Genomic DNA, 27489 nt, shown 5'->3' on the forward strand with positions numbered 1-27489 from the left:
CCCACGGGCGCGCTTCCCTCTTGGCTGATCCCGAAGCCCGCCCCACCGCCGTCACTACAATGGCCCTGACTGCATGGGACCAACAGGTCTAATTCTACCCTGCGGATCTAATCCGAATCGAGACCTGGTCCCAGGGAAGCCCCCCCCCCCCCCCCCACCCCACACCTGTTGTTTGGGGGCCTAGGTGAGCGGCTTTTCCCCATTCGTCTTGGTTTCACCGTCTACTCCTGGGTCCGCCTCCTGGGATAGGAATGGGGGGTTTGATTTCCCTAGGGAGAAGGATAATCCTCTCAAACCGCCCTCCCGCCTACCCCCGCCCTCCCCGCCCCGCCATGGCTGGACAGCGGGCAACGGAATCCCAAAAGCAGCTGTTGTCTCCAGAGCATTCCAGCTGCGCTTGGATTTCGTTCCCTGCTCTCCTGCCTGAGCAGCGTCCCGACCCAGGTGGGATAGGCTAGCCCCTGACCCCCAGACATATTTATTGGGTCGCTCTGGTTTCCGTCTCTTTCTCAGGTGTGCCCTCAAGCTGGAAGTGACAGGCGTAGACGTCAGAGAGCCGAGGCGGTGGCCACCTTTGGAGCCCGAGATAGCATTGGCGAGGGAGGGAGGACCCAGGGCCTCCGGATAGGGCTGCAATGGCGGTGAGTCCCACAGGGCCGCCTCAGCCCGCAGGTCGCTAAAGATAGCCCTTCACTTCCTGGGGTAAAACCACCGCCAACCGTCTTAATGCACTTAGAGTAGCTGAAGTCCCCATCTTGGCCTCCAGACCCCCAATCATGTTAGCAGCCATCCCCTGGTCGTGCTCGTGAGGCATGGAAAGCGCTTTGGAATGACACGATCACTCCCGTTGAGTGGGCACCCAAGAAGCCATCGGGAATGTCGTGTCCGCCCAGTGCTCTTTCGGAGCTTCCCAGCGGGGCCTTGCAGCCCTAGCCCAGAAGGGGGTCTTGCCAAGCTTTTCTTGCCTCTGGGTTCCTCTATATTCTGAGCTGTTTACTCACTGCTCCGGGGCAGAGACCAGGGGGTTGGGTGTCAGTGCTCTGCTGCACAGTGTTCTAGTGCCTCACGTCCCATCCCTATTAAAAGAGAAAAAGGGTTAAGTGAAGACACTGAGAAGCCCTGATGGGAAGGAGGAAAGAGGTAGGAGTTGGACGCTCAGAGAACTGTTCTTAAGCTGGGTCTTCTCAGGTCACATTGTTTATTTGACCCACAATGGCTCATAGTCTAAACCAGGAAATGGGAGGGTCCTTGTTACAGTACAACAGGTTAAAGGAGAAGCATTAAAAGCTTCTGGAAACTATTATGATGGTTCTAATTATTCAAGATTCAAGAGAAGAAAAACAGCAATTCTCTCAGAGTGGACACATCAGGAGTAAAAGACAACCCCTATCTCAAAGGAAGGAATGCTTGCAAATAACCTGAAACTGAAGAACACAAATCCCTTTAAAAATGTGACTTTTTTTCAGTAGGTCATGAAAGTGTCTTTTATGCTACCTGCCCTATTTCAGAATCCACTTGTAACTCTAGGCGTTTTGATCATGTGTGCTTAGTCACTAGTCGTGTCCGACTCTTTGTGACCCCATGGACTGTGGCCCGCCAGCTGGTCCATGGGGATTCTCCAGGCAAGAAAACTGGAGTGGGTTGCTATTTCCTTCTCCACTGATCATGTGTACATGGAGCAAATGCAACGTTATACAAATAACATAAATGTAAGAGAGACAACCCTGCCTGGGCCCTACCGGATTGCGTGGATTTTTTCCCTTGTTGCTACTGCGGGCAACAGCGAGAGAGCCCCAAGTCCGGAGTAGACCCCGAGATTTCTTACCCTAGTCGGGACCAGTCAGGTGGACCACGCGGGGGTAGGGCTGGGGCCATGGAGCGAGCGCAACTGTCCACTGTCCACTCAGGAGTCCCTGCCTCCCCGCCCCAACCAATTGGCCTTCCCGGAAATCCCGCCTCGACGTTTTGCTTCCGGTCCCGCCTGCCCCTTCCGGTAGCCATGCGCCTCGGGGTAGAGGAGACGCTGGGAGCCCTGAACTCGGCCTTGGGGTCTGGCGGCCCAGTGTGGTTCAAGGAGACGCACGCCCGCCACCTGCGTGCCCGAGACTTCTTGGCACCGCGCCGCGCACTGCAGGCGCGCTTTGGGGACGACCAGGTAGGCTCGCGCATGGCGGGGACGTGGGCGGGAGACAGGTGGGAGCGCAGCGGCCTGCTCACCTGCCTGGCTTCCCGCAGGTGCCCGAGGGCGTGGTTCACGCCATCGTTGGTCTACAGGGTCCCGGCGTGGCCCCTGTGCTGCGCTGCGCGCCGACCCCGGCGGGGCTGGCGCTTCAGCTGCAGCGGTCCGCGGTCTTTGAGCGCGTGCTCTGTTCCGTGGCCGCCTATATCGAGCCCGCCGCCCTCACCGCCCCTACCCCGCGCGTCGTCCTGCACTGCCCGGCGCTGCGCGGCAGCCCCAGCGCCCTCCGCCTGAGCCAGCTCCGTGCCGTGCTCGTGGCGGACCACCTGGCGCGAGTTCTGCAAGCTCACGGGTGAGTGAGGGCCGGGCCAGAACGAAGGTGCGCGATGGCTTCTGGCGGGGGCGGGCTGCGCCGCTCCAAGTGGGAAGTCGGAGCGAGCTGAGCCAGGTGCTCAGGCTGAGGCGGCCTCCTCGCTTCGCAGGGTGAGTGTGCGCCGAGTCCCCGCTGTGCGGGACCCGCACATGCCGACCTTCCTGCAGCAACTGCGGGTGGACTGGCCCGCGGTCTCAGAGAAAGCCCCGACGGAAGCCCTGAGGAATCGCACGATTGCAGAGCTCTCCCCGGCCCGTGATGCTGGGACCCTGCCCCCTGACACCCTGGGTCGGGTGTGCCTGAAGGAACTGATGGAGGAACGGGGACGACCAGCTGGCTATGACCCCAATGTGGACAGCTGTCTGGGTAGGCCCGGGATCCTAGCGGGGCCGGAAAGTAGGGACGCCGCCCCCCGCCCCTCGCACTCCCCGGCCGGCCTCAGCCGTGTGTTCTCTTCCCAGTGTCGGAGGATCTGCTTTCTTTGCTGGCCGAGCTGCAGGAGGCTGTGCAGGCTGGGGCCGAGGACAGGTCCCTAGGCCTGGTTAGTGACTGCCCCACCCTGGTATGCCTCTGGCAAACCGGATGTGGTGTCTCCCTGACAGTGACTGTCCTGCCCTATAGGCTGCGGCCCCAGATGCTGGTGCAGATAGCTACATGGTCCTACACGTAGTGAGCTGTGAGGAGGAGTTCCAGCAACAAAAGTTGGACCTGCTTTGGTGGAAGTTGGATCATCAGGCTCCTCTCAGACAGGTAGGTTAGTGGTGGTAACCTCCTCACTGCAACCTGAGAGGATTCCTTGAAACCCACTTGTTAGCTGATGGGTCCAGAAGGTGACACCTGACCTTGAGGGGGACCTCAGGCATATGCAGCAGGTGCCAGGAGAGGGCCCTAGACTTGAGACAGCGGTCTTAAGGGCAGAAGCTGGGGGAGTCCAGGAACACAGGTAGGTTCTTGGAGGGTATCATCCGTGGCTGACCCCTGCTGTCTTCCTGACAGAAGCACCTGGTCTGTGGCCCAGTGAAAGCAGCTGGTGCGCCCAGCACCCTGACTGCCCCCGAGTACTACGAGTGAGTGAGGCTGGAAGGCAGGCCAGCACGCCAGGGCAGTGGGGTGGGGGGACTCTGTCCACCATCCCCCTCTCATTCTTTTCTCGATGCAGGCTCCGGCACGCCCAGGTGTGCAAGGCGTCAGCAGTGAAGCATGGCAGGGACCTGGAACAAGGTGCGCCTGGGAGCCCCTGCTTGTGCTTCTGGTAGGGGGGGTCATTTGCACACATGCCCCTTGGCCTCTGCCTGCAGAGATTGACTGATCGATCATACTCTCTCAGACCCAGCCTGGACGGAAATCTTCAGCGTTCTCTCTGTGGCGACCATTAAATTTGAGATGCTCAGCACAGCCCCCCAGAGTCAGGTGAGCCTGGGCATCTTGCTGGACCAGGGCTGGGGGTTGGAGTTGGGGGACAGAGTGTGCGGCGGTGGTCCTCCCTGTGCAGCTCTACCTTTATTCCTCAGCTTCTCCTGGCCCTGGCTGACAGCAGCATTTCCACCAAGGGCAGCAAAAGTGGCACCTTTGTCATGTATAATTGTGCACGTCTTGCCACCCTCTTTGAGGGTTACAAGTGCAGCGTGGAACAAGGTCTGTACCCCACCTTCCCGCCTGTGAGCAGTCTAGACTTCTCCCTGCTGCGTGACGAGGTGCGTGCCCCTCCTGGGTAGCTGACATGTGTGGGAAGCTCGGGCCTTTCCCTCCCAGCGCCCTTCTCCCCCACAGGGTGAGTGGTTGCTACTCTTCAACAGCATCCTCCCCTTCCCAGACCTGCTGAGGCAGACAGCAGCCCTGACCCTGACCTGCACCGCCCCAGGGCTTCACGTCACTGCGCGCACAGAGATGGTGAGGACGGAAGGGCAGGACACACTGCACACACTATTCTTTATTCTGATCTGGGGTACAAAAGGAGGGGTGGGCTAGTGACTCAGTTTGGTCTCTGTCTCTAGGTATGCAAGTTCCTGGTACAGCTCAGCATGGACTTCAGCTCATACTATAACCGGGTACACATCCTAGGGGTAAGTGCACGGCAGAAGGGCAGGTGGGGGCGGGAGGTACCGGGAAAGCAAAGGATGAGACCAGCCGCCTCCTCTCCTCCAGGAGCCGCGGCCACACTTGTTCAGTCAGATGTTTGCCCGTCTGCAGCTTCTGCGGGCCGTGCGAGAAGTGCTCCACACTGGGCTGGCCATGCTGGGTCTCCCTCCGCTGAGTCACATTTAAGGCCACAGAGGCCTTAGGATCCAGGAATGTCCACAAAGTCAGCAACTGAAAGGGGAAAAAAAAAAATCTGGATTTGTTTTAGCAATCTGGAGGCAAAATAAATAGTTTGTGTGACAAGGTTTTGTCCCGTGGTAGGGGGCGGGGCGTACACTTAGCCTGTCGAGGTGGCACCCTACTCACCTTCAGCGCCTGCTCTGGAGTCGGGGACCCGCGGCTGCCTCTTCCTCCCCTCTGGGCACGCCAGGCGTGGGCACAGACAATCACTCTGCGAGCAGGCCCCAGGCCCAGCGTGCCGGCCACCGCGGGATGGCTTAGTCGTACCAGTTGTAGACCTCAAGGCCCTGGCCCCCCAGAGCACAACGGTGGCCAAACTCTGGGCTCACGGGCCAGCAGTCCATGTCGGCCACATCTGCGACGTGGTACACTGTGCTGTTCATAAAGGTGGGTTCACCGTGCCCCAGGCGCCAGAAGGTCAGCCGTTGGTCGATGGAGGCCGAGACCATGAGGCTGGGGCTTAAGATCTTGAGGCCGGTCACGTGGGCAGCATGCGCACAGGGGACGGAGTACTCCTCCAGCACTTGCAGCTGGGGCAGCAGCTCGGCACCCCCCACAGCCTCCTCCAGCTCGGGCATCTCCACAGCAAGCACGAAGACGTGGAGGGAGCCGTCCTCGCTGCCACTGGCCACAAGGTGGCCCTCACGGGTGGGCAGGGTGTGCAGGCTGTTGACGCCACAGCTGTGAGCCTGCAGAGTCAGGCAGGGGCTGCCCAGCTCTGGAGGAGAGGACAGTGGTCAGGACCTAGCCTGACACAGCTGCATGCGTGCAGGGGGCAGGGGGACAGCCACAGTGGCAGTGTAGTTACTCACGGAAGGGCAGCCCAGGGTCCACTGCAACCTCCAGAGCAGGGGAGCCTTGGTCCAGCAGGGTGGTGAGGTCCCAGAAGGCCAAGCTGCCGTCGGTGGCTGCGCTGCACAGGAACAGCCTTCTGGAAACCAGAGGCAGCTGGGTGAGGGGATGGAAGGCAACAGGAGCCCCCCAGCCCAGGTGGGACCGCCGCGCAGGCCCTCTCACCGCCGCTGACTGGGTGCCTCGTGTGTGAAGGCGTGCACCTTGAGGACACAGCGCTTGTGGTGGAAGGTTTCAGCCAGCAGCTGCAGTCGGCGCCCAGAGTCCTGCAAGAGAAAGAGCCTGGGGGGGCGGGGGGTAGTCCAGCTCAGAACCCACTCTGAACATCTGTACATCCTTTCCTTTGCCTCCAGGCTCCTTGGGTCCTGTACACTAAGAAGCCCTAGCCCCTGAGCCACACACCAGTATTGGTTTGTGACCTGTTAGGAAGCAGACCAGGAAGCAGAAGGTGAACAGCAGGCAAAACCAGAACTCTCATCCCCATCCACTGCCCTCACCCACCGCAGACAAATGAACTGGCCCTGGTGCCAGAAAGGTTGGGGACCAGTGCTTTACACTCACCTCACTGCCCCGTCACTGCAGGCGGCAGCCACAAGCGGGCCAAGGCCAGGCCGGTCTAGCTCACACACAGCTAGGGACATGTACCTGCAGGGACAACAGACAGACGTCACTCGGAGCCTGGCCGCAGCGGCGCAGGGCTGCCCTCATGTGCCCACCCCTCGCTCCTGTCTGGCCGTGCGCCTCACCTGGTCTCCGGGTCCACCTTGATCATCCGGTGCCGGTGGCGCTGCCGGTCCCAGTACTCGTCTAGCCGGTGGGATGAAAGGTGCATGACGTGGCAGGCAAGACGGCTTGGGGGGCTGGGGTCTGGGGTGACCATGATTGTGAAGCAGTGCATCTCAGCCCTGCCCCCCGCAGACACCACATGGGCGGTCAGGCCTGGCTGAGGATCCTGAGGGCCACCCGGGGTGCCAACACCCCACACAGCCACTGCACGCACCGAGGAGATGTGGTTACAGACTGCTGTAAGCGCGTGGGCTGAGCCCGTGGCTGTGGGGAGCGCCAGGACACAGACGGTGGTGTCCTCGCTGCACGTGATCACGATGTCTATCAGGCCAGGGCCCTCACTGCCGGGCTCAACAGGCTCGCCGGGCTCCGGGTGGTCAGGCTGCAAGAAGCTGGGCACCCCAGACTCAGGCCTCAGGGTGATGGTGCCTACACGCTTTACACAGGTGATCTCCCGGCCGTGCAGGCTCTCCCGGAGAATCACATGTGGCCGCGTGCAGCCACCCAGAGCCCGGTAGAGCATCACATCGCCATCCTTGAGGTAGGCGAAGGCCATCGCTGCCTCGGTGTCGGAGAAGGCCCAGGAGCGGTGCCCTCCGCCACAATTGATGATGTGCAGCTTCTCATGAGATCGGGGGCTCCACACCACGAACTCATTGGCGTGGAAACCCAGGATGACCATGCTCCCGTCGGCCACCATACGGACCCCAGCCACCCAGTTCATACCCCGACAGGGCTTTTGCCTTAGCACTGGCTGGAGCTGCCCGCCTCGCACAAAGAGCTGGTAGTAGGAACCGTCGCGCCCTGTGGTGTACACGTAGCCACCGTGGCAGGTGACCGAGGTCACACCCTGTTTCCCGTGCAGAGAAGGGAGGGTGGACACAGGGCCCCACTCAGCCAAGGGGGGCTCCCCCTCACCACTGCCTGCTCCGGGCGCTGAGGTAATCGCCCCAATCTTGCCCCCCACCCCAAGATCCTTGAGCAGATCTGGTCGGGAGGGGTAGAGCAACACGGAGCCCCGGCGGTCCCCACACACCAGGAAGTCGCCCGGGGGGAGGAAGGCACTGCACGTGTGCCACCTCTGCTTGCTGGGAGGCAGGAGGTAGCGGCAACGCTCCTTGACAAAGATGGCCTTGCCAGAGGGCGCCGCAGAGATCTCCAGGCAAGCCACCACGCCGCCGGGGCCCGATGCCAGCAACAGCAGCTCCTCATAGCCTCGCAAGGCCCAGCTCAGGCTGTGCACCTTGCCTGGGAACAGGGTCAGGTCCACAGCTGCAGTCGGAGTGTTGATGGGGACGACCTTGACGCGCCCTTCCCCGCTGGCCAGGGCACACAGTCCGAAGCCCTCAGGCCCCGGGGCTGCCTCCAGCAGGCAGTAGGACTGGAAGCGCTTGTCTTCCAGCAGCTGCTCCCAGCACTTGACCTCGAGGTCATAGAGGTACAGGGCCCCTGCATCCGTCACGGCCAGTACTCTCCACGAGCCAGCCAGCGTCACGGCCTTGAGGACACCTGGCCTGCTGCGGGACTTGAAGGAGAGCGAAGAGACCCCCGAACCCGGGTGCCCACGCCCTACCAGGTGCCACAGCCTGATGCCTGAGTCATCACCCCCAGTGATCACCCAGGCCTGCCTCTCGTGGGCCGCAAGGGCTCGGATCCCACGGCCCTGGTGGCCCCGGAAAGCCTGGAGGATTTCGCCTTCATGGCTCCACACCAAGCAGACACAGTCTTCTCCTGCACTGATAAGGTAATTCTCAAGGAGCTTGACCTGCCAGACACGGGCACTGTGCCCAAAGCAGTGCCCAATATTCTGTACTCGGCCCCCAGGAACCCGCAGGTCACCCACCTTCCAGATGCGAACGCTTCGATCCTCGGAAGCTGTGGCCAGTAAGCCCTTGCTTTCTAAGTAAGACATGCTAAAGATGACCCCCACGTGCCCACTGACCCGTCGGTCGGGGGCTACGGGCTTATCGTCTTTTAGAGCAGCTGCTGGGTACCAGACCAGGAGCTGGTTGGAAACAGCGCCAGCCACTACGGTCAGCTCCTTCCAGGTGTCTCCGATCAGACAGGCCGAGGAGAGGGTGCACCTGTCCGTGCAGGGCACGTCCTGCAGGCTGCACCCTACCACAGGGTCATACAGCACCACCGAGTTGTGGCCCAGGGCCAAGGCAATGTTCCCCTCGAGCCAACGGGCATCCCAGATCCAGTCAGACATGTTCCACAGGCCAGAGCGCCACAGCTCCCGGAAGCGGCCCTGTCCCCAGCTTATTTTCACAACTCGGAGGCCCTTGCTGCCAAACGCCGCCACCATGACCTCCGAGTCAAGGTCTCCGTTGGGTTCTGGTCGCACTCGGAACCCATGGATAAGATAGTGGCCAAGCAGGTTCTGCACGCGCTTCATCATCCGCAGATGTCCACCGAAATCCAAGGTGTATACCAGGACATCTGGCCCCTCACCTGGAAAGAGGCGAAGAGCCACATCAGAACCCCTCCTCTAATTCTCATGGGCAAAGAAGAGACAGGGAGCAAGGGAACTGCTCACCAGGTAGCTTATGAATGTGTTAGGTCACTCAATCCTGCAGGCTTGAGCTTGCTCTCAGCTTCAGCTGTATTCTCAGCGCTCTCTGAGCCCCTTGTCAGTTACCCATGATACTCAGCTCAACCATGAATTTGTCAAACTCCCATCTCCTCCTTATCCCACCAAACTTCTCATGCTTCAGACAGGAATCCTCAGCTTTAGTCCCCAAATCCTTGGCCTCACTGACCTTCTTCACACTAACTCCTCCTCCAGGGAACAGGCACAACTGATAAGTCAAGCATTCCACCTCCGGGCCACAGCAGAACCCCTCCTGATTTCCAGGAGCTTCTCTGTATCTCAGAAGACACAGCTTCTCTGTATCTCAGAAGATGTGAGCACATTCAGTATCAGTGGGGAGAAGCAGCCCGTACTTTGGAAGCAGACACTCCTGTGAGCTTCAGGTGCCACCTGGCTGCCCTCCAGGCACGTCCGTCTACTAGCTCATCCTCAAGTTCACTCCATGCTCCTCACCCCAATGACCTAATATTACCGTCCTCTGCCCAACCCCAGCCCCAAACTGGGAGGCCCATTCCTCTTAACTGTCCACCTCTTCTCTCCAAGTTCTGGAGATTTCACTTTCTAAAGAGCTTGCAAATCCAATCGACCACAGTGACTTCGGTCCAGGACATCACCTCTTAACTAGAGATATTCCCAGCCTGCAATCTCAACCTTTTGACATTCAGTAAACACTTATTTGAGTCCAGTGGTTAGGACTTGGAGCTTTCACTGCTGGGGCCTGGGTTTGATCCCTCATTGGGGAACTAAGATCTCACAAGCAGTGTGGTCCAGCCAAAAAAAAGTTGTTTTTTTTAAATTTAACACTGATTATAAACCAGACAATGAACGATATGCTGGAGTAGTGAATAAAACCCCACTTCTGCAGATTAGGCAGACATTAAACACTATCACACAAGAGATAGCCAAAAAAAAAAAAACACACATGAAGCTCAACATCACTATCAGAGAAATGCAAATCAAAGCTACAACTAGGTATGACTACACCAGTGAGAATAGTCATCATCAAAAAGTTTTACAAACAGGGAATTCCCTGGCAATCCAGCAGTTATGACTCTGTGCTCTCAATGGAGGGCCTGAGTTCAATTCCTGGTCTGGGCTGGGAACTAAGATCCCAGATGCCATAGGGTGCAATCAAACAGTTTTTTAAGATACAAATGAGCTTATTTACAAAACAGAAACAGACTGACAAATTTCAGAAACCAATTTATGGATACTGAAGGGGAAACAGGGTAGTTACTGAAAGGGAAATGGGGTAGGCAAGGGGTAAATTAGGAGCTTGGCATTAACATATACACACTCCTGCTGCTGCTGCCAAGCTGCTTCAGGCGTGTCAGACTCTGTGCGACCCCATAAACGACAGCATATACATGCTACTATACAAAACATAGGTAACCAACAAGGACCTACTGTATAATAGTCTGTTTCTAAGACCTGACACAGCCAAATAAATATTTAAGCTCTAAAACAGTATCACAGAAGTACACTACATAGTTATCATTTTGATAAGTTCCAGGAAAGAACTATATAGGTTACTTTAAGAATATAAAACGAGAGACTTCCCCAGTGTTTCAGCAGCTAAGACTGCGCTCCCCATGCAGGGGGGAACTAGATTCCACAAGCTGCAATGAAGACCAAACACTCTGTGCGCTGCAGCCAAATTAAAAAAAAATACAAAATGGGAAGGTCTACTCTAGTGGTTCTCAACAGAGGGACACTTGCCCTCCAGAAGACATGTGGCAATGTCTGAGGACATTTTAGGTTGTTACAACTGGGAGCTGTGTGTGCTACTGGCATCTAGGGTAAGCTAAGGATGCAGTTACATCCTACAATGTAGACAGCCCTTCACACAAAGCATGGTATGACCCAATACATCAATAGTGCTGAGGCCGAAAAACCCTGGTCTAATCTAACCAGACTGGGTGATTGCCAGGGGAGGCCGACTTGAGAACATAACACTTAGGTGCAGCAATCAAGGATCAGCAGTTGTTAGTCAAAGGAACAGCAGGCAGGAGGGAGAGGGCTTGAACCTTTCTTGCCAGAGGAAACATCAATTTTGAGGCCCCTGAGATGAGCATGAGCTTTGGGGGACATGGCTAGAACAGGAAACAAAAGGTTCCAGGATGAGCTACAGAGAATGCTACCTACCGAGGGGGCTGGGGAGGCTTAGCTGCATGACCTCAAATGATGGCAATAAAGGTAGAAAAGACATAGACACATGCTACATGTATGAAGTGCAGTATCAACCAGACTGGCTTGGGGAGTGAGAGAGGCAGATTCTCGGGCTTGGGCACCTGAGTGACTGATGTTCCCCGACCTGAGCTCGAACACCAGCAGGAGTATTACAATTTGTAGGCCCTTGTGCACTTGAGCCTGACACTCACATGAGAACAGGGCTGGGAATTCAGGTTATAGGTTTACAGGGGTGGGATTTGAGAACTGTCAATAGAAAGGTCACTTTGGAAATAATGGGAGTAGGTGAATTCACTTTAAAGGCTTACTAACCTAAATTTCACAAGCCATTCCCCTGCTTAAAACTTCTCAATGGGGCTTTATGCCCCTAGGGATAAGTCAGATCGATGGCTGAAATGGACTGGTCTCTGCTCATTTCTCCAGCCTCTTCACCTAGACAAGCTCTTCTGTTCTGCCTGCTGAATCCTCACAAGAATTGCCTCTTTTCCACAAAGTGGCAAATTCTGTCTTAAACCCTGTCTTCCCCGACTTTACTCTTTTGGTTCTTCAGTTTTCTACCTAGCTATTCCCTCCTCTAGGAGCCTTAGGAGTTTAGCTCATGGTAGGAAACTTGGGCTCCCAGAGCCTTCACAGCAAATCAAAACTGGGTCATCGCCCGCCCTCATCTCTCACCCCCATACATCCACCCCTCTTAGGACTGGGAGCAGCTCACTCAAGGCTTTCCAGCCAGTGCCCTGCCTTGCGACCCTTATTAAACTCAGCAGCTCTAACATAAATCACTAGTAGTAGTTTCCAGTCGGACTCCACCGCTCCTCGGGGCTCTGTCGCCTCGGGTCCCTGTCCTACCCGAGCCGACCCTCCTCAGAAGAGGCACCGACATGGGATTGCCTAGACCGCAACCATCTGGGTAGGGGCCTCAGCCTCCGCCTCCCCGAGCACTGGCCTACTCAGAAAGTTCTCATCCTCGAGTTTCCCGCGACCCCATGCTGGTCAGAGGCTCTTCATCTCCACCATCTAGGGAAGAGCATCACCCGCCCCTCTCTCACACTCGAGAGGCCACACCCCCTTCTGGGCTTGGCCCACTCCCCGAAAGGCCACGCCCCGGACTCTGGGCCCGCCCACGGGGGGCTTCTTCACCGAGCTCCCCCCGCATCCTCGCTGGAACGATGAATCCCCCGCCTGACTCGTCCACAAGCGTCTCTTATTCCTTTCCCCCGCCCCCCCCCCCTGCCGACCACGTTTACCTGCACCTTTCCCCCGTCCCCAGCCGCCCTCTCCGCATCACCTGCAGTTTCTGAAAGGCCTCGGGAACCACCTCAGCTCTTTGTTTCCTGGGCTCCTCAGGCTGCGCTTCAGCCCCGCCACGCCGTGGGTTCCCGCCCGCCGCCCGTCCTCCTCCTACTCGGGGCATCCCTTTGTTCTTAAGGCCCCTCCCCAGGCGAGCGTTCGGTTTCTTCTCCGCTAGCGCGCGCCTCGAACCACAACTCACCCGCCAACAGCCGCTCCCCCACGCACTCCAGACCCGTGACCGGGAGGAGTATGAGCTCCGAGGTTGCCCGCGGCCAAACGTAGTCCTCGTGAGCGTCCATGGCGGTCCCCCGAGCCTCTGCAGCTGCCACGGCCAAGAAAGGAGGAGAGCTCTCGCGAGACGAGCCTTCCCGCGTGCTGCTGCGCTGCAGCTCTACGGCGCCCGTAGCAACAGGTAGCAGAGGCAGGGGCTGCCGCCGCCGAGGTCCAATGACGACCGCCCTCCGCCCCAGGCCGTCGGGCTGGGATTGGCCGGGCCGAATCGCCCCCGTCACGTGACGTACAACAAGCCCCACCCCCCCGCCCGCGTCGCCCCGCCCCGCCCACTGTACCTACAGCCTACTCCTAGCCTCTCGGCCTGCAGCTCCGACGCCGCGTAGTTTTATTTGTCCGGGAAGCACGGGTCTGTACACAATAAATAACTTGGATGTAGGGACTGTGCCCTAATCGCGGCAGGAGCCGGGGGTGGGGCTAGACATCGGCCAGGCCTTCAGCCTGCAGCTGGACAGGGGGACGGCAGGACCCCCGACTTAGGGTGACCTGCCGCCGGGGACTGGGATGGTCACCCCTCAGAGTTCCACGCGCGTGTCGCGGTAGGCCCGGTCCAGGGCCCACTCCGGTTGAGAGTCGGCGCCACCTTCGCGGGCCAGGCGCGCCATCTCCTGCTGGAACAGAGCCTGCCGCGCCCGGCTGGGGTCCACGTTGATCCAGTTGTTGGCGATCCACTTACTGCCGCGCGTGACCAGGCAGCCCCCGTGCAGCGAGTAGTCGTCCACGTCGCCCACCCAACCTAGGAAAGGAGGATGGTGTGAGGACGGGAGGGGACCAAAGGGAATCTAGGCTGGGCTGGCTGGCCTGAGCTTGGCCTCCTATTGCCCAAGTGCGTGGCAAGGGCGGGCCCAGCTGTGCACACCTTCTGTGGCAAACATCTGGCCCCAAGGCCTCCTTGGCTCAGCATCTCTCCCCAACGAATGCCTTATCAACACCACTGCCCCTCTGAAATCAGCTTTCTTGCTGCAGGGCCTGTCCACAGCCCTTCCCAGTCTGGGCTACCAAGGGGCATGTGTCCTCAGCCCAGTGAGCTGAGGCATCAAAGAATCACAGGGTTCCAGATAACCCAGGAGGCTGCACAGGTGCAGCCTGCTGAAGTCACTGAAGATGGTCTTTGGGAGGCAGTAGGGGCAAAAAGAAAAAAAAAGAAAACATATGGAGGGATAGGGGATTGCCAGAACCAGCTCACCAGGGTAGCAGTCAGGGCTGGGTAAAGGCAGGCAGCTCCCTCCAGGTAGCCCTGGCCTGGCCAAGGTTCTCACCTTGCCCATCAGGCAGGTAGTTGTACCAGAAGACAGCTGTGCCCTGGCGGGGCTTGACACGCAGGTTCCCCTTGTCACAGTGCCTCCGAGTGTCACGGAGGTCAACATCATCTTGAATCAGACTCTGTGGGTGGCAGAGTGGTGGGTTTTCAAGCCACCTGAACTGTATGGCCAGGAGCCCAAGGCCAGGCAGCCAAAGTGGCTCAAGGGAAACCAGTCAGATGTGCCCAGGGAATAGTTGAGGCCTCATCCCAGGTCTGGCAGCGTATGTACTATGTTTTTTTGCCCAAGGCCCTGCCATCCCACCAGAGGAACAGCCCGCTGGCCCTTACCATTTCATCATAGGTTCTGTTGTCTGCTACAGGGAAGACAGTCTCGCCCCCACCGGTGACGTTGTTCAAATAAAACAGCACTGTCATGTAGCTGTAAGGCAGGGGGGCTGTTGAGCAGGTCCCCAGCTGTGGATGCTCCCAGGGGCTTAACTGTGGGCAGGATAAGCTGCCCAGATTCCCAGGGGCCAGAGGGGCAGGCTGGGATCAGTGACATCAGGGCAGGTCTGTACCAAATGTCCCTAGCCCATACTTCTCACGAACCCAGTTTTTGTGTGTCACAGTTTTTTGGTGTGGCCGAGATCACAAGTGTGTGCACTTAGCTAAACTACATGACCGTGCCCGAGGGCCTGCTGGGAAAGTTGAGCTAGCAGCAGCATCAGAATGATGCAGACAGCTGGCTGCGGCTAGAAGGGGCTGAGCCAGAGCATGAAGAGGGAGGACCTGCCACCATGCCTTGGCAGGGGAGGGGGATGCAGCTTCAAGGGGAGAAGCTGAGGTCTCCAGCAGTGCAGGAAGGATTAACAACCTGGGGAGGGGGAGCAGAAAGAATCAGGGGTCCAGTCTTGCCGCTTCCTGAGGACTCTGGGGGCGAGTTGTAGTGTCTGTGGGTACCTCAGTCTGGCCGCTGAGACCAGATGACCACCCCCTTTGGGCCCCTTGGTAAACAGCCTGGGGGGAGACATGTGGTGGGGGGAATTCTCAAGCAGGATGCCCAGCGTTCTGCTGGCCCCATGCCAAGGGGCATGCTCACAGGGCAGGGCTGTGCTGGTGTCAGGGGGGTGCTGGGTCTGGGAGCCACCCCCAGGTGAAAGTACTTGCCGGCAGGAGGTCTCGAAGGGTACAGACTCATTGGCTACCAGCTTGGTGTGGGAGCAGATGGTCTCTGGGTACACGGGCCCGCTGTCCACATGGGCATGGTAGTGGCCTCCCTCGCCATACCGCACGACCTGAAGCGGCTCACTGAGCTCCACGATCTCGGGCGACAGGCGGGTGAGGCGCAGCACCCTGGTGGGCAGCAGGCTTTCAGCTGGGCAGCCCCGTACCAGGGGTGACACCCTGAAGGAGCTGGCCAGGTGAGCCGAGAGCCCGCCCTGAGTGCTGCCCCTGTTTCCCCTGGGAGCTCCTTAAGCCACCCTGGACTGGCCCTGTAAGAGCAGGAAGGGGTGACTCCTGATGAACCAGAGACATCCACTGGCTGGGAAAGGTGAGATTTCCATTAAGCCTGGAAGCAGGGAGGGAGACACTCCCTCCAGGAAGGAGGCTGTTTCTCTAAAACCCCTGGCTGCACAGGGGCAGGGGGTCCTGTGGACAGAGTTAAGAGATCATTTCTCTAGTTGGCAGAAAACAAACATTCAATCTAGTGCTAATCACACATGTATATTGTTTGTCCACCGTTAGGGCTAATTTGCCTTTGTTAATTGCCTGTCTCCTGATGAGTTCCAGTCCTGAGCTCTGTTCTCTTGGTCTCAGCCAAGAACCTCTGTGGAGGCCGGCCTGCGTGGTCTCCTCCCTACACCAGGGAGCCAGGCTCGGGTGCTCACCTCTGGCGGATGGCGCGCATGACGTGGTGGGCGCCTTCACCCTGGTAGAGCCACGTGTGGTAGCTGTTCCGCACCAGCTGGCTGGACTCCGCCTTGTGGCTCCTCATATACTTGTGGAAGTCGCGAAGGTCCATGTTGGAGAACTCCTGCAGACTCAGCACTCCTGCACAGGGCACACCACCCCCCCATCAATGCCCACCACGCCCGTGTGGGGAGGGCAGAGTGGGGAGGCTGCACCTTCCTACCTACCCCTGGCCTCAGGCACTGGGGGGCCATGTGCACCTGTCCCCCAACCTGGACTCGGGTCAGATGAAGTTGGCTTCTGTCACATCAGGCCCTACAGGAAGACCCGGAGAAGTTCGTGTCCTCAGTTTAAGCCCTGATTTGGCCCCCAAAAGGATGAAGCCCAACCCCTGTCAGATTGGCCAGAGCGGGCTCTCCATAGGAAGCTTAGGCCATATGGCCAAGATCCCAGGTCAAGGACTGCCCTCGGCCCTCCAGCCTGGCTCTGTAGAGCATGGTGGCCGCCCTCCGGTCCTGTAGAGGGTGAAGAAAGAGAGTGTTCAGTGCTGGGTTTTGTCCCGGGCCTTCCACACTGGAGGATGTAAGCTGGAACCGGTCCCCAGGAGTTCTCTCATGACCTTAGGTCTCATCCTGGGTGGAACACCCAAGGGCCAGTCCTGCCTGCCAGACAGTCTCCCTCAGCAGAGACAACCAGGCCGCTCTCCCTAATGAGAACACTCTCCTCTGTTCCTGTTTAACCCACAAAGCTGGGCTGTACCTTCTTGGGGTTCTGGAAGAGTGGCTTGCTGTCCTTGCTCCAAGTTACCCTGGTTGATCCCAATGAACACACTCCCATGCTTTGGCTAGGACTTCTCTCAGGGTGGGGGCACTCGAGGGCTGTGAGTATGTCACTAGCTCTGCACACAGGGGTGGGAGCAGCCTGCTGCCTCTCCAGGCACAGGTCCGGGCCAGATTCTCCACTCGGGGTTCGCCAACCATAAGGTCATCCTTCCAAGTCCTGTTTCCTCAACTGGTGCAGAACTTGGGCATGAAGGAAATGACTACACCTGAGACACTTCCTGGGGGTTATTACCAAAGGGGAGGGTGCTTCCAGGACAGCTCTCCTGCCCACACCCACCCCCAGCAGTTAGAGGACTCCAGGTAGGCAAGAGGCAGGCAAGGGGGACCCTGGTTAGACCACTCAGCTGGCAGGATAAGCAGATGCCAAGCTGACCTCACTGTTCCTTCGCTCCCGCTCCACCGCTCTGCCCTCTGCCAGCCAGCAGCCATACCTCCTGAACCCCACCTGCTGCCCGATGAGGCCAAGAGGGTGCCCTCTGGACTGCCACCAAGGGGGAGCGGGCGGGTCTAGCTCCTGCCTCTTTCCGGGATAAGGGCATGGCTGGCTCCTCACCTCCGGCTACTCTAGAAGCTGGGCCTAGGGGCCACCTGGCTGGGGTCAGGAGGCGGCTCTGGGACACAATGGTGACGAGATATGAGCTCACCATCCCCGTCAGGGTCAGCCTTGATGGCAGAGTACATCTCCTGAATGTTCTCTGGAGTCATCCACCGTCCATTCCCCAGGCGGTTCTGGGCCAGGACCTACACAGCACAAGACGGTGCCTCAGGGGGCTGGCTCCGGTGATGGAGGGTCGCCGGGGCCCACACAGCTGCCCTGTCCCTTCTGGAGGGCTGCGGGTTCAGGTGACAGGGCGTGGGTGAGGATGAAGGCCAGGGCCCGGGCTCCCAGTGCAGACACCTGAGGGCCACGAGCATCCTCAGCCCTGGGGGAGCTGTGGCTCCACCCGGAGCAATGTTGGCTTATTGGAGGCAAAGCGAAGGCCAGGCCGGCGTCCCAGCCGCACACCCCAGGTGACGTGGGCAAGGCCAGGGCCTGGTATGAAGAGGGAAGAGGCACGGTAGGGAGATGACTGCCCACTGGGCCCCTTAGGAAGATCAGGCTCCGGGAGACGCCCTGTATAGGCAAGGGAGCCCACACCCCACCAAGACCTCTCTTAGAAGCCTGGATGTGAGGGGCACGCAGAGAGGCACACAGACGTCTGGCTTCCTCAAAGCTGCCACCCCATCAACCATGAATCCTGTGGGGCTCCCAGCAATGGTGGCAAGGAAACCAGTGCGCATACAGCATGGCACCCCGAGCACTGTGGCAGGAAGTGCCATCGCCCCCAGCAGACGCCCCTGCCGTCCTCCGGGGTTCCCAGGGCAGAGAGCGGCCCTCTGGGAAGGAAGGAGGACCCTGGCCCTGCTCATGCCCAAGGTGAGGTGGCATCAGACTCTTGCGGCCAGGGTGGAGCAGCACATGTGACTGGGCCACTGGAAAGACAAGTCGGGGGCGCTCCCACCCTGGGGGTGGGGGGGCTCCTCCAGGCCCCCCACCTCACGAAGCTGCAGGCGGCCATCATGGTTCTGATCCAGCAGCTGGAAGAGGTCCAGCGGGCTGATCTGCATTGTGCCCATCGCTTCCTCGTACTCCTCAGTAGGCAGGATCTGGCTGCGCTGCAGCCCCTTCATCTGCGCCAGGTGGATGATGAGCCGGCACTCCTCGTCGCTCAGGAAGCCGGGGATCTCTGCCAGGAGAGGAGGGGGTGAGGCCAAGGGCCTTCCGGTCCGCAGGGTGCCCGGGCTGGGTCCCATCCCCTGCTGGTCACTCAGCCAGGAGGACCTCACACACCCCTTTACATCTGTTCTGGTTAAGTTGCCCTGCAAAGGCTGGCCAGTGTGGGGACCTGGGGGCCTCTGTCTTGGATGCTGAGAGTGCAGGTTTTTCAGTGGAGTCCTAGGAGGGAAGCCAGAGCTACACCGGGGGTGGGCCAACCCACCTTGGGGTGGGCCCACAGGCTCCAGGGTGGATCTGAGGGCTGGAGGGCTGACCTCCACTCCTCAAGTGGGGGAGAGGATGTTGGCAGGTTTGCGCTTTCACTGCTGCTTTCCAGCAGTGCTCAAAGCGAATACGTCCGGTGCTCTCGGCCTTGCCACCCCCCACCCCGCCCCACTCTCCTGCACAAGGGGGTGCTGGTCATCCACCCAGTGCTGGGAGCTCAATGGGAGTCACTCGGGTTTTTGGCAGATGCTCTGAGAAGATGCCCCGGTGTTCTCTGCTTTGGGAACAAACGTGTACTGAACGCCTCCTTCCATGCCTGTAAGCCCGAGTAAAGGCCACGCAGGCCGGGACCCTGGCTCCAGTGTCTGGGTGCCCCCACCCCAGCGGCACAAGCAGCTCAGTGGTGCCTGGATCGCAAACCTCACATCTGGTAAGCCCACATCCCAGCACTTCCAGGCGCTGGAGCCTGGGCCCCACTTCATTCTCTTGTTCCTGGGAGAAACGCCTTCCTTGGACAGGTCACAAGAGGCCCACCCAGGAACAAACTGGAGAAAGAGCCGGGCCACCACTGCAACCCCTGAGAACTCCTGCCACTCCTCTGGCTTTTCTCTCAGCATAAAGTTCCAGTTGTTGCCAAGGGGATGGAAAGCCCAGCCACTCAGCCAGGAGTGGAGCCGTTTTGAATAGTAATCACGGCAGATCACACTCAGGGAGCACAGACTGTTTCCTGTCCTAAGCACGTCATCAGCTCTGTAACCTCTATCCTCGTCCTAGAAAACCAGGCCCCATGAATTCACCCTTCCTCCTCCAGAGAAGCCCCAAGAACAGAGACAATGGCGACTTGGCCAGGGCGACACAGGCTGCTGTCCTGCAAAACCCAGGCTCACAGCCTGATTCTGCTTCCACGGGTAGGGGACCCAGAGCCAGCGACACCGAGGACAGGATACAAGCCCTCGCCCTTGGCTGGCTTGATCCTCTCAACCTGGCGAACCCGGAAAGGGTGTGAGCCACGCACTGTGGGGCAGCGCTGCGGGACAATGGGTTAGACCAAACTGCTAATCCACAGTCACCTCCCGATGGCTTTAAAACATAAACGAGCAAGAAAAGTAAACCAGAGAAAGAAAACACAAGCCCAGGTTTCTTCAGTTTATTAGGTGCCAGGAATTCACAGGCCCAAAGGAGATGCCACTCTCTACAGCCCCTGCCATGTGCTAATCAAATCAAACAGTTCAGGCCAGCACACGGGGCCTAACCAGGTGGGTCTAAGCTCATCGGAGCTGGGCAAACACTGGCTCCTGGGGAGTGGGTATAGCACTATGAAGTTCCCAACCTCAGTCCACCGAGACCGAGAGAAAGCGGGTGATGGATCGAGGGCTGTGGCTGCCGGTGGCACCAGTGACGCTGTGTGGTGATGGCGGGGCAGGGGCTCTCTGGGGCCCTACACAGTGCATGCCCATTCCTCAAGCCATGGTGCTGTGCCAGGGCACTGGCTACACAGAGATGCGGGGTACCCAGCTTGCTGGACCATGACACGGCGGCCGAGGCTGTCCAGCAATCAGTCAGCCGGTTGCCCCTGCTGGTCAGGGGGTGCCACCCTGACACATGCCTCTTCTTGCCTCATCTTTGCCCCGCTTTGCCTCGACAGGTGGAGCAGGGGCTTCCAGGTAAGGGTGGGGGGGCATCTCCCCAGCGGGGGCCAGCTCTGGTAGCTCTTCACTACTTACTGCCGTGTGCCTACCAGTGCCAGGGGCGGACAGGGAGAGGAAGGACTGTTTGGTCAGGGTGTTGCCAGCAGAGAGAAGGAGCAGAGGCCCAGAGGACAGAGAACACATGGGCAGGGGACTATCCCTGGTGAGCACCCTTGGTCTGGACCCACAAATCAACAAGGGCTCTTGAATGGTGAGGCCGGGCCAGTGAGCGGGCTGCTTTAGGCTGCGGGGCTGACCACCCTCTCCAGGAAGGTATGCAAACTGCCCACAGGATCCTGCCAAGAGACGGAGCCAGGGCTCACTTGGTGGCTTTTTCTCTCGCAGAGTCCCGAGACTGCAGGACTGACTCCCCTTCCCCAGCCTCACCTATCCTGGGAACAGCAGTCCCCTCAGTTTCTTCTCTGCAGAGCAGGGCCCTGCCTAGAGCCTCAGGGTGCAGCCTCAGCAGCAAGAATGGGCTCTTTCAGAACCTGAGGATGGGGCCCCTCTGCTCTTTGCCAACCCTAGTCCTGGCCGGAAACTGCAGGGTCCTGCAGGCCTTTCAGGACGAGAGGGAGGGCCCTGCTTTCTCCCTCCAAGGTGAGGAGGGAAGGCCCAGAGTGCTGGTCCCCCCATGCCCCCGCACCCCTCTCCCAGGCACTCGGCATCCACTGGAACTGGAGGTGGGGGTGCACTGGAAAGGTGGAAAGCAGCTTGGGCGAGGGGAGGGGTGAGGCTGGGAGGGCAGATATGGGGCTGAGGGCTATGACTTCAGCAAGCAAAGGAGCAAGGCCAGCTGCAGGGCTGTTGCTAAGTTACCAGGGTGTCGTTGCCCAGCAACCATGGAGTATCTGGCTGGGCCTCCAGCCAGGAGCCCCCAGAGGCCTTAACCTGGAATCCAGGAGCCGGGTTCTGAGTACCCACTGCCCCTGCCCCGCAGGTTCATGCACTCATGCCGCAGCCAGCTGCATGCCCATTATGGCCTGCCACGGTCACCCCCGGCCAGCCATCCTGCCCTGCGGACGCTTCCCTGCCAGCCACAGCCTCTGTGCCTGCCATCTCCAACGGTTCCCACCCGAGCCACCCACCCGAGTCTCTGCATTGCTTCTCTCAGCTGGTCTCACCCTTGCTCAGCCCCAGGGGCTGCTATCCACCCTTTCAAATCACAACTCCCCGGGATCAGGTAAATGGATCTCTCTGGTGGGAAAGAAGGGAGGACAGTGGGAGGAACCTCTGCTGAGGGCTCCCCTCCTCAACCCCTTCCTCCAGTGCCACGTGCCGGCTGCAGGGACTGCGGGTTGCAGGACCCCAGCTGGTCCAAGGAGGTCCTAGACAGACTCTACACTAGCAATTTTGGTGAGCCCCTGGCATCCAGCACCCCTTCCAACCCCTTTCAAGTACATTCATTATAGCGCCTGGCTGGTACTAAGACAAAAGAAACAGGGCATGCCCAAATGTTGCGCCTGCTTAGAACCAAGAAGTTGGTTCTCTCTTCCCAAGTACAGGGCATTGCAAACACAACCACATCCAGGAGGACAGGCCTTCGCCAGAACCCTGATCCCAAGAGCAGAGCATCAGACAAGAGGGGCCAGTTCACCAGGTGGAGGGGAGGAGGGGGTATTCAGTGATGCCATGCTCATTGCCTGGCCCCTCCGATCCCTCCAGCTGTGAAGGTCAGCCTCTCCCGGCGCAATGGGTGGTCCCTGAGACCCTCAGACTCCCAGCTAGAGGTGCTCCCACCCTGGGGAGCTGGCGCCTGGTCTGTGATGCTGGCTGCGTCTGGATGCCAGATGCCTGCACAGCCTCCTGTGCGCAAGGCATGCTGGGACCTAGGTGCAGGGTCACCGTCGGCCGGTCACCATGGCCTGTGCTTGGAGCGGGGGCCACCGCAGTCTATGGCTGGCCGTGTGCTGGTGGCAGCATAATCAGTGCCCAGAACAGAGGCAACCCAGGTGGGGAGGGCCTGGGATGTGACGGCCAGAGCCTGTGCAGGGGCCCCGCAAACCATGTGCTCCCCTGGACACACAGACCCCCTCTTGCTGCTGCCCTCCGTGGATATGTGCAGACCAGGGTCCAGAGACACTCCAAGCTTGCCCAGACCAGCAGGAGCAGGGCAGAGGTCCACTTCTGTGGTCATAGTGAGGGGCCCCTTCCTGAACCAGCAGTCTTCTGCCTGGTAAAGGCAGTCAGCTGCGTGTGCCGGGCAGGCACAACTCACTTTCTGCATCTCCCAGCCCTCTGATGCCAGCCTGGCTGACCCCTGCTACTGCCACAAGCCCCAGCACCCCACGCTGAGGCTGAGGGCAGGCGCGAAGCCCCGGGCGACACTCACCCGGGCACGATGCTGCTTGTCAAGCCCCAGGTAGACTCAGTTATATCGTCCTGAGCTTTACCAAGTCCACAGTTCTGGCCAAGCAACAGGCCTGTGGGACAGCACAGGCGGGGTGCGGGTGGGGGTGGGGGGTCCATGCGGAAAACTGTGTTAAGCTCTTCACTAACCTGAACTCATATGCACTTACTAAAGTTCTTTCTCTAATTCTGCGCTTCCAGTGTCTTGTCAAGAGAACACAGGGGTCTTAAGTAGCTGCTGAATTGTTTTTTTAAGCTGAAAAAAGGATATGTCTGGAAATCCTACAATAAAGAGGCCATGGTTTTAAAACGCAGTGCTTTGTGGGCTGCTGTCAATGACTCATTTACCTTACATGGTTAAGAAAGTGGAGTGAAGCTCTGGTTGGCCCACTGGAAGTGCCCCCTGCTGCTCTCGAAGAGGGTGCCGAATCAGCAGGCCCCTCCCCAGGGTGGGGGCGGCGGCCACTCTGTGCAGAGAGACTGAGGCACCCAGTGACGCTCCCCAGCTGACCAGTAACCGTCAGCCGCAGACTCTGGCCGCTGGACACACAGCAAATCCAACCAGGCCCCCCATGCGTGGAGCTCACCTTTAGGGGCAGACACAATTAGACCAAGCAGGCTGATGCAACAGAGAGACTGGAAACCTCTTAAGGCCAGTCTGACGTAGAGAGAGGTCCCTGAGGATGGGGAGGCCTGAGCAGAGGCCTGATGGGGGTGAAGGCACCCTCCATGAGAACCAAGTCTGAGCCTGCCGGTGGTGGGAACAGCGCATACAAGGGCGCCAAGGCAGCAGTGAGCTCAGAGTCTGAGGATCGACAGACAGTGAGGGAAGGAGGGGTGGCGGGAGATGAGAGGTGAGGGCCTCGTGGAGGATTTTAAGGAAGGGAGCAGATCTGATTGATCTACTGTTCAAATACAGAATGAGTGAGAGGCGGAGGGAGAAGTAAGCCACGTGAGAAAAAGCAGAGAGGTTGATGGTGACTCAGAACTGGAATGCGTCCCTTCTGAATGAACCCAACAGGACAACAGTCTAAACCCTTGGGAAATGCCTACCACAGTCCAGCAGGCATCTGCCAGGAAGTCAGAGTGGGCCTTCCGTGGCCCAGGTCCCATTTGCCAAATGTCTCCAGGAACAGAGGTGGGAAACAGAAAATGTTCCACAGAGGTGGAGGCACCCTGGGTAAAACCCAGTCCCCTTGCCCCTGTTTACACCCTGAACACCTACCCCTTGAGCCCGAGCGTCTTGGGTCCCTGATGGTGGGTCACAGGTAGCAGAAGCCACAGCCGGCCCATTCTCCTTGGGCCCTGCCTGCCTCTTTATGGCAACAGCAAGTGGATGGACAGACGGGCCCAGAAAACAGACACTGCGCCTTCTTGGGGTGAGGCTTCCTTCTTTGGGTTCATCCAACACTGCATTCAGGTACCGCCCCTCCTTGGACACCCTCTCCCCTGTAGCTGGCCTGTCTCGCAACTGGACTTCTTATAATCAACAGATCACAGATCTCTTCTTCATTCTTCTCGCCTCGTTTCACCAAGCAGAAAGCCCCAAGACTTCCTGGGTAAAATGTGGGGCATCTTTCACCCACACTGAGAGGTAGGGTAGGAGATTCGGAGGACACGAGGACCAGAAGCAGGAAGGTTTTGCTGCAACTGCCCAATTCTCCTAATCATGCCCTTTGTAATGTGTCTGCAGCATCACTTGACGGCTTAACCAGAATCAGTTTACCTCTGGTCAAATCTCTTCTGCTTCTTGTCATGTACTTTTGGTGACTTCAGGTCTGGGCTTTTTGCTCTCGGCTTTGTAAGACTTGGACGCAACTTTGTTAGGGGGTTAGGGGTTATGTCTCATGGTTCACTTAACCTAACCTATGTCTGAATTAAGCATATATGGGTCCAACAAAGGCGGATGAGAGAAGAAAGCACACCCAGCTCATCGCATCTGTCTCACGGCAGTGTAGTAGTAATGGGGAGAGCTGTTCCCTTTGCCTGGATCACTTGTTCCTTGACAACATCACCTCACAGCTCCTGCGGGTCTTTGCTCAAATACCTTTCTCAGGAAGGCCCACCCTGGCCACCATACTCAGAGTTTCAACCCCAGCTGAAATTCTGCCTTACTTGTCTGTGATCACTTAGCACCATCTGACACACAGCAAGTGTGTTTGTTTAGTCTCACTGGAATGTCAGCTTCAGGTCTTCTTTTTGTTTTCCTATTTTGTCCAATGCTGTGTTCCCAGCAGCTCAACTAGTGCTTTGCACAGACTTGAGTGTTGTACAATAACAATCTTTGAGATCCCCTCCCACCATAGGACTCATATCCTAACCTGCTGCGGCTGCTAAGTCATGTCAGTCGTGTCCGACTCTGTGCGTGCGACCCCATAGACGGCAGCCTACCAGGCTTCCCTGTCCCTGGGATTCTCCAGGCAACAGTACTGGAGTTGCCATTTCCTTCTCCAATGCATGAAAGTGAAAAGTGAAAGTGAGGTTGCTCAGTCGTGTCCGACTCTTAGAGACCCCATGCGCTGCAGCCTACCAGGCTCCTCCGTCCATGGGATTTTCCAGGCAAGAGTACTGGAGTGGGTCGCCAGTGCCTTCTCCGACATCCTAACCTACTTCCTCTCAAATAGCATGCGTGTGAAATCATTCTCACAGGTCTAGGGATAATCCCCAATCAGTGCCTTCTGCCCCAGGGGTAACAGCGGTGCTCAGAAGCTCTGCTTCGGGCCCCAGGCCCCCACCGCCCCCCCCGACAGCCCCTCACCCACTCCGTTCCCCAGAAGCCAGAAACACCCCTGGTCTGCAGGCAAGTGCGTCACTGAGGCTGGGGACCCAGGATGGGGGCTGGGAAAACCTATCCTGGGTAAGGTCATAGGTGCGGGGACCCCCATCTTGTTGATACTACTAGACTCTGAAGGACTTCAGAGTCTTCACAACTAGCACGTTGGCTCGACAGTGCACACACTGGGGGAAGCCTGCCTCATCTGAATCCCAGCCTCGCCCTGGTCTGGCTGTGTGAGCCTGCAAGCAAGCGGGGCTCGCTGTGCCTCACTTTCACCCCCACTAGCCAGACAGTGGGGCCTCCACCCACCTCACAGGGGATGTGAGAATTAAGCCAAACGATCACATGAAGTCTAGCACATAACAAGAGCTCAGAAAATGTGAGCTATGGTGCCGGTTCCCAGTGAGGCCACCCTGGAAGGCTCTGCCTACTGTAATGGCCGAACACAAAACGTCATCCTAAGAAGAATCCCAGAGCGCAGAAAGCAAAGGCTGGTTTTGGGGGCACCAGCTTATTTACATTTGGACAGCCTGCTTCTTATCAGACCAGAGGGCCCACTTTGGGAGTGGAATTCCCTCCTCATATCAGCTAGGACCTGGTTATCAGCCTCTCCGACCCTTCCCCCATTCCAGAATGTGACAGAATTAACCACTGCGGAGAGGAGAGCGTCCCAAGAGCTTCAATGAAAGGTTTATAGGCACTAGCTTCTAGGTCACATGGCCCAGCCCTGTGATGGAAGGATTAGCTGCAGAAAGTAGAAGTCACAGAAGGAAAGGTCACCCCGTCACCCTATTTTGGAGGTGGGGGCGGGTGCCTCACTTGGGGTCAACCTCTGGGCGGAAAAGACAGGGCTACTTTGAAGGAGCCATTTTCAAAACAGAAGTCACGTGGTCAAAGGAGCCTGAAGGCAGCCACCGAATCGCAGCCCCTGGCCCTTCCCGGGGGGCGCCCGGCGAACTTACCGAAGAGCAGCGGCTTGAGGCTGAGGGTTCGGATGAAGTGATCTCTGTCGGCGACCAGCTGGATCTTGCGCTCATGCCCCACCTAAGGGAAAGCGGCACAGCAGGCAGCTAGGGAGGAGGAGGGAAGAGGCGCCCGGGCCCGGGTCGCCGCGGCGGGCGAGTGAGGGGGTGCGCGCTGCGGAACGGGGGCAGCGCACGGAGCAGCGTGGAGCCGCCGGCAAGAGCGCCGGCCGCTTCGGGCTTGGTGGTGCAGGGCCTCACCTTGATGCCCTCCAGCCGGGTGAGGGGAGCCAAGGGGGGCGCGGGCCCGGGGCCCTGGGCGCGGCGCTGCGGCCCGGGGGCGCTGCTGTCGCCGCCGTTGCTGTAGTGTACGAAGAGCAGCAGCGCCAGCACGTTGCCCAGGTAGAGGTGCACGAACACCATCAGCACCAGGAAGTAGGCGCGCGAGCAGATGCCGCGGGGCTTGCACAGCGGCCGGACCGGGGCGTCCTCGCAGTCGCCCAGCCCCGCCGCAGCCTCGGCCGGGTCGTGATGCCGTGGCGGCCACTGCGGACTCGCCGCTTCAGGCCGCAGGCCCGCCGCCGCCGCCGCCATGGCGCCCAGGCTGCGCGCGCACCCAGGGGAGGGGCCGCGGGGTCGCACGCGCCGCACCGTCGCCAGGACAACGGCCGCGGAGCCCGCGCGCGCCGCGGTCGCCGGGAGAGGGTGCCAGGGGACGCCGCGCCCGCGCCGCACTCGAGATCTCCCGGCCTTGGACCCCGACCCACACTGAAGTGTCTCTTTCCTGAGGTGGGTTATTGTCAGGCAGAGATGCACACTCCCCAGGGCAGAAGCCGCGCCCCCCACAAACGTAGATGCACTGGT

At 58.9% G+C, this 27489-nt stretch overlaps 3 protein-coding genes across 7 annotated transcripts; 1 reads left to right on the forward strand and 2 right to left on the reverse strand.

Moving 5' to 3' along the window:
- Positions 1–519: 519 nt before the first annotated feature.
- DALRD3 (DALR anticodon binding domain containing 3) lies at positions 520–4934 on the forward strand. Of its 5 annotated transcripts, none has more exons than XM_043886529.1 (12): positions 520–641; positions 1908–2155; positions 2236–2531; positions 2662–2918; positions 3014–3093; positions 3174–3302; positions 3549–3619; positions 3712–3773; positions 3880–3962; positions 4064–4246; positions 4323–4442; positions 4547–4934. In XM_043886529.1, the coding sequence occupies exons 2-12, from the start codon at positions 2000–2002 to the stop codon at positions 4832–4834; spliced, it is 1725 nt and encodes a 574-aa protein (XP_043742464.1). In that variant the 5' UTR covers positions 520–641; positions 1908–1999; the 3' UTR covers positions 4835–4934. The 5 variants fall into 5 exon arrangements, 4 of the variants coding, with proteins under 4 accessions (XP_043742464.1, XP_043742462.1, XP_043742463.1 ...); XM_043886528.1 differs by lacking the exon at positions 520–641 and having other exon boundaries at positions 1066–2155; positions 4547–4615; positions 4698–4934; XM_043886530.1 differs by lacking the exon at positions 520–641 and having other exon boundaries at positions 1066–2155; positions 4349–4442; positions 4547–4615; positions 4698–4839.
- On the reverse strand, positions 4465–13079 carry WDR6 (WD repeat domain 6). Its single transcript, XM_043886526.1, has 7 exons — positions 12782–13079; positions 6470–8963; positions 6285–6368; positions 5889–6005; positions 5684–5802; positions 4998–5589; positions 4465–4862 (listed from the first exon to the last, which is right to left on the reverse strand). Exons 1-6 carry the CDS (start codon positions 12879–12881, stop codon positions 5129–5131), a joined length of 3375 nt encoding a protein of 1124 aa, XP_043742461.1. The 5' UTR covers positions 12882–13079; the 3' UTR covers positions 4465–4862; positions 4998–5128.
- A 91-nt stretch (positions 13080–13170) lies between these two features.
- Positions 13171–27261, reverse strand: P4HTM (prolyl 4-hydroxylase, transmembrane). The gene is made up of 9 exons (XM_043886531.1): positions 26887–27261; positions 26626–26707; positions 18406–18596; positions 17514–17610; positions 16006–16168; positions 15284–15469; positions 14465–14555; positions 14133–14256; positions 13171–13609 (listed from the first exon to the last, which is right to left on the reverse strand). The coding sequence occupies exons 1-9, from the start codon at positions 27217–27219 to the stop codon at positions 13389–13391; spliced, it is 1488 nt and encodes a 495-aa protein (XP_043742466.1). The 5' UTR covers positions 27220–27261; the 3' UTR covers positions 13171–13388.
- Between the last annotated feature and the right edge of the window lie 228 nt (positions 27262–27489).

Source organism: Cervus elaphus, chromosome 24 (genome assembly GCF_910594005.1).
Source record: "Cervus elaphus chromosome 24, mCerEla1.1, whole genome shotgun sequence".
Taxonomy (NCBI): domain Eukaryota; kingdom Metazoa; phylum Chordata; class Mammalia; order Artiodactyla; family Cervidae; genus Cervus; species Cervus elaphus.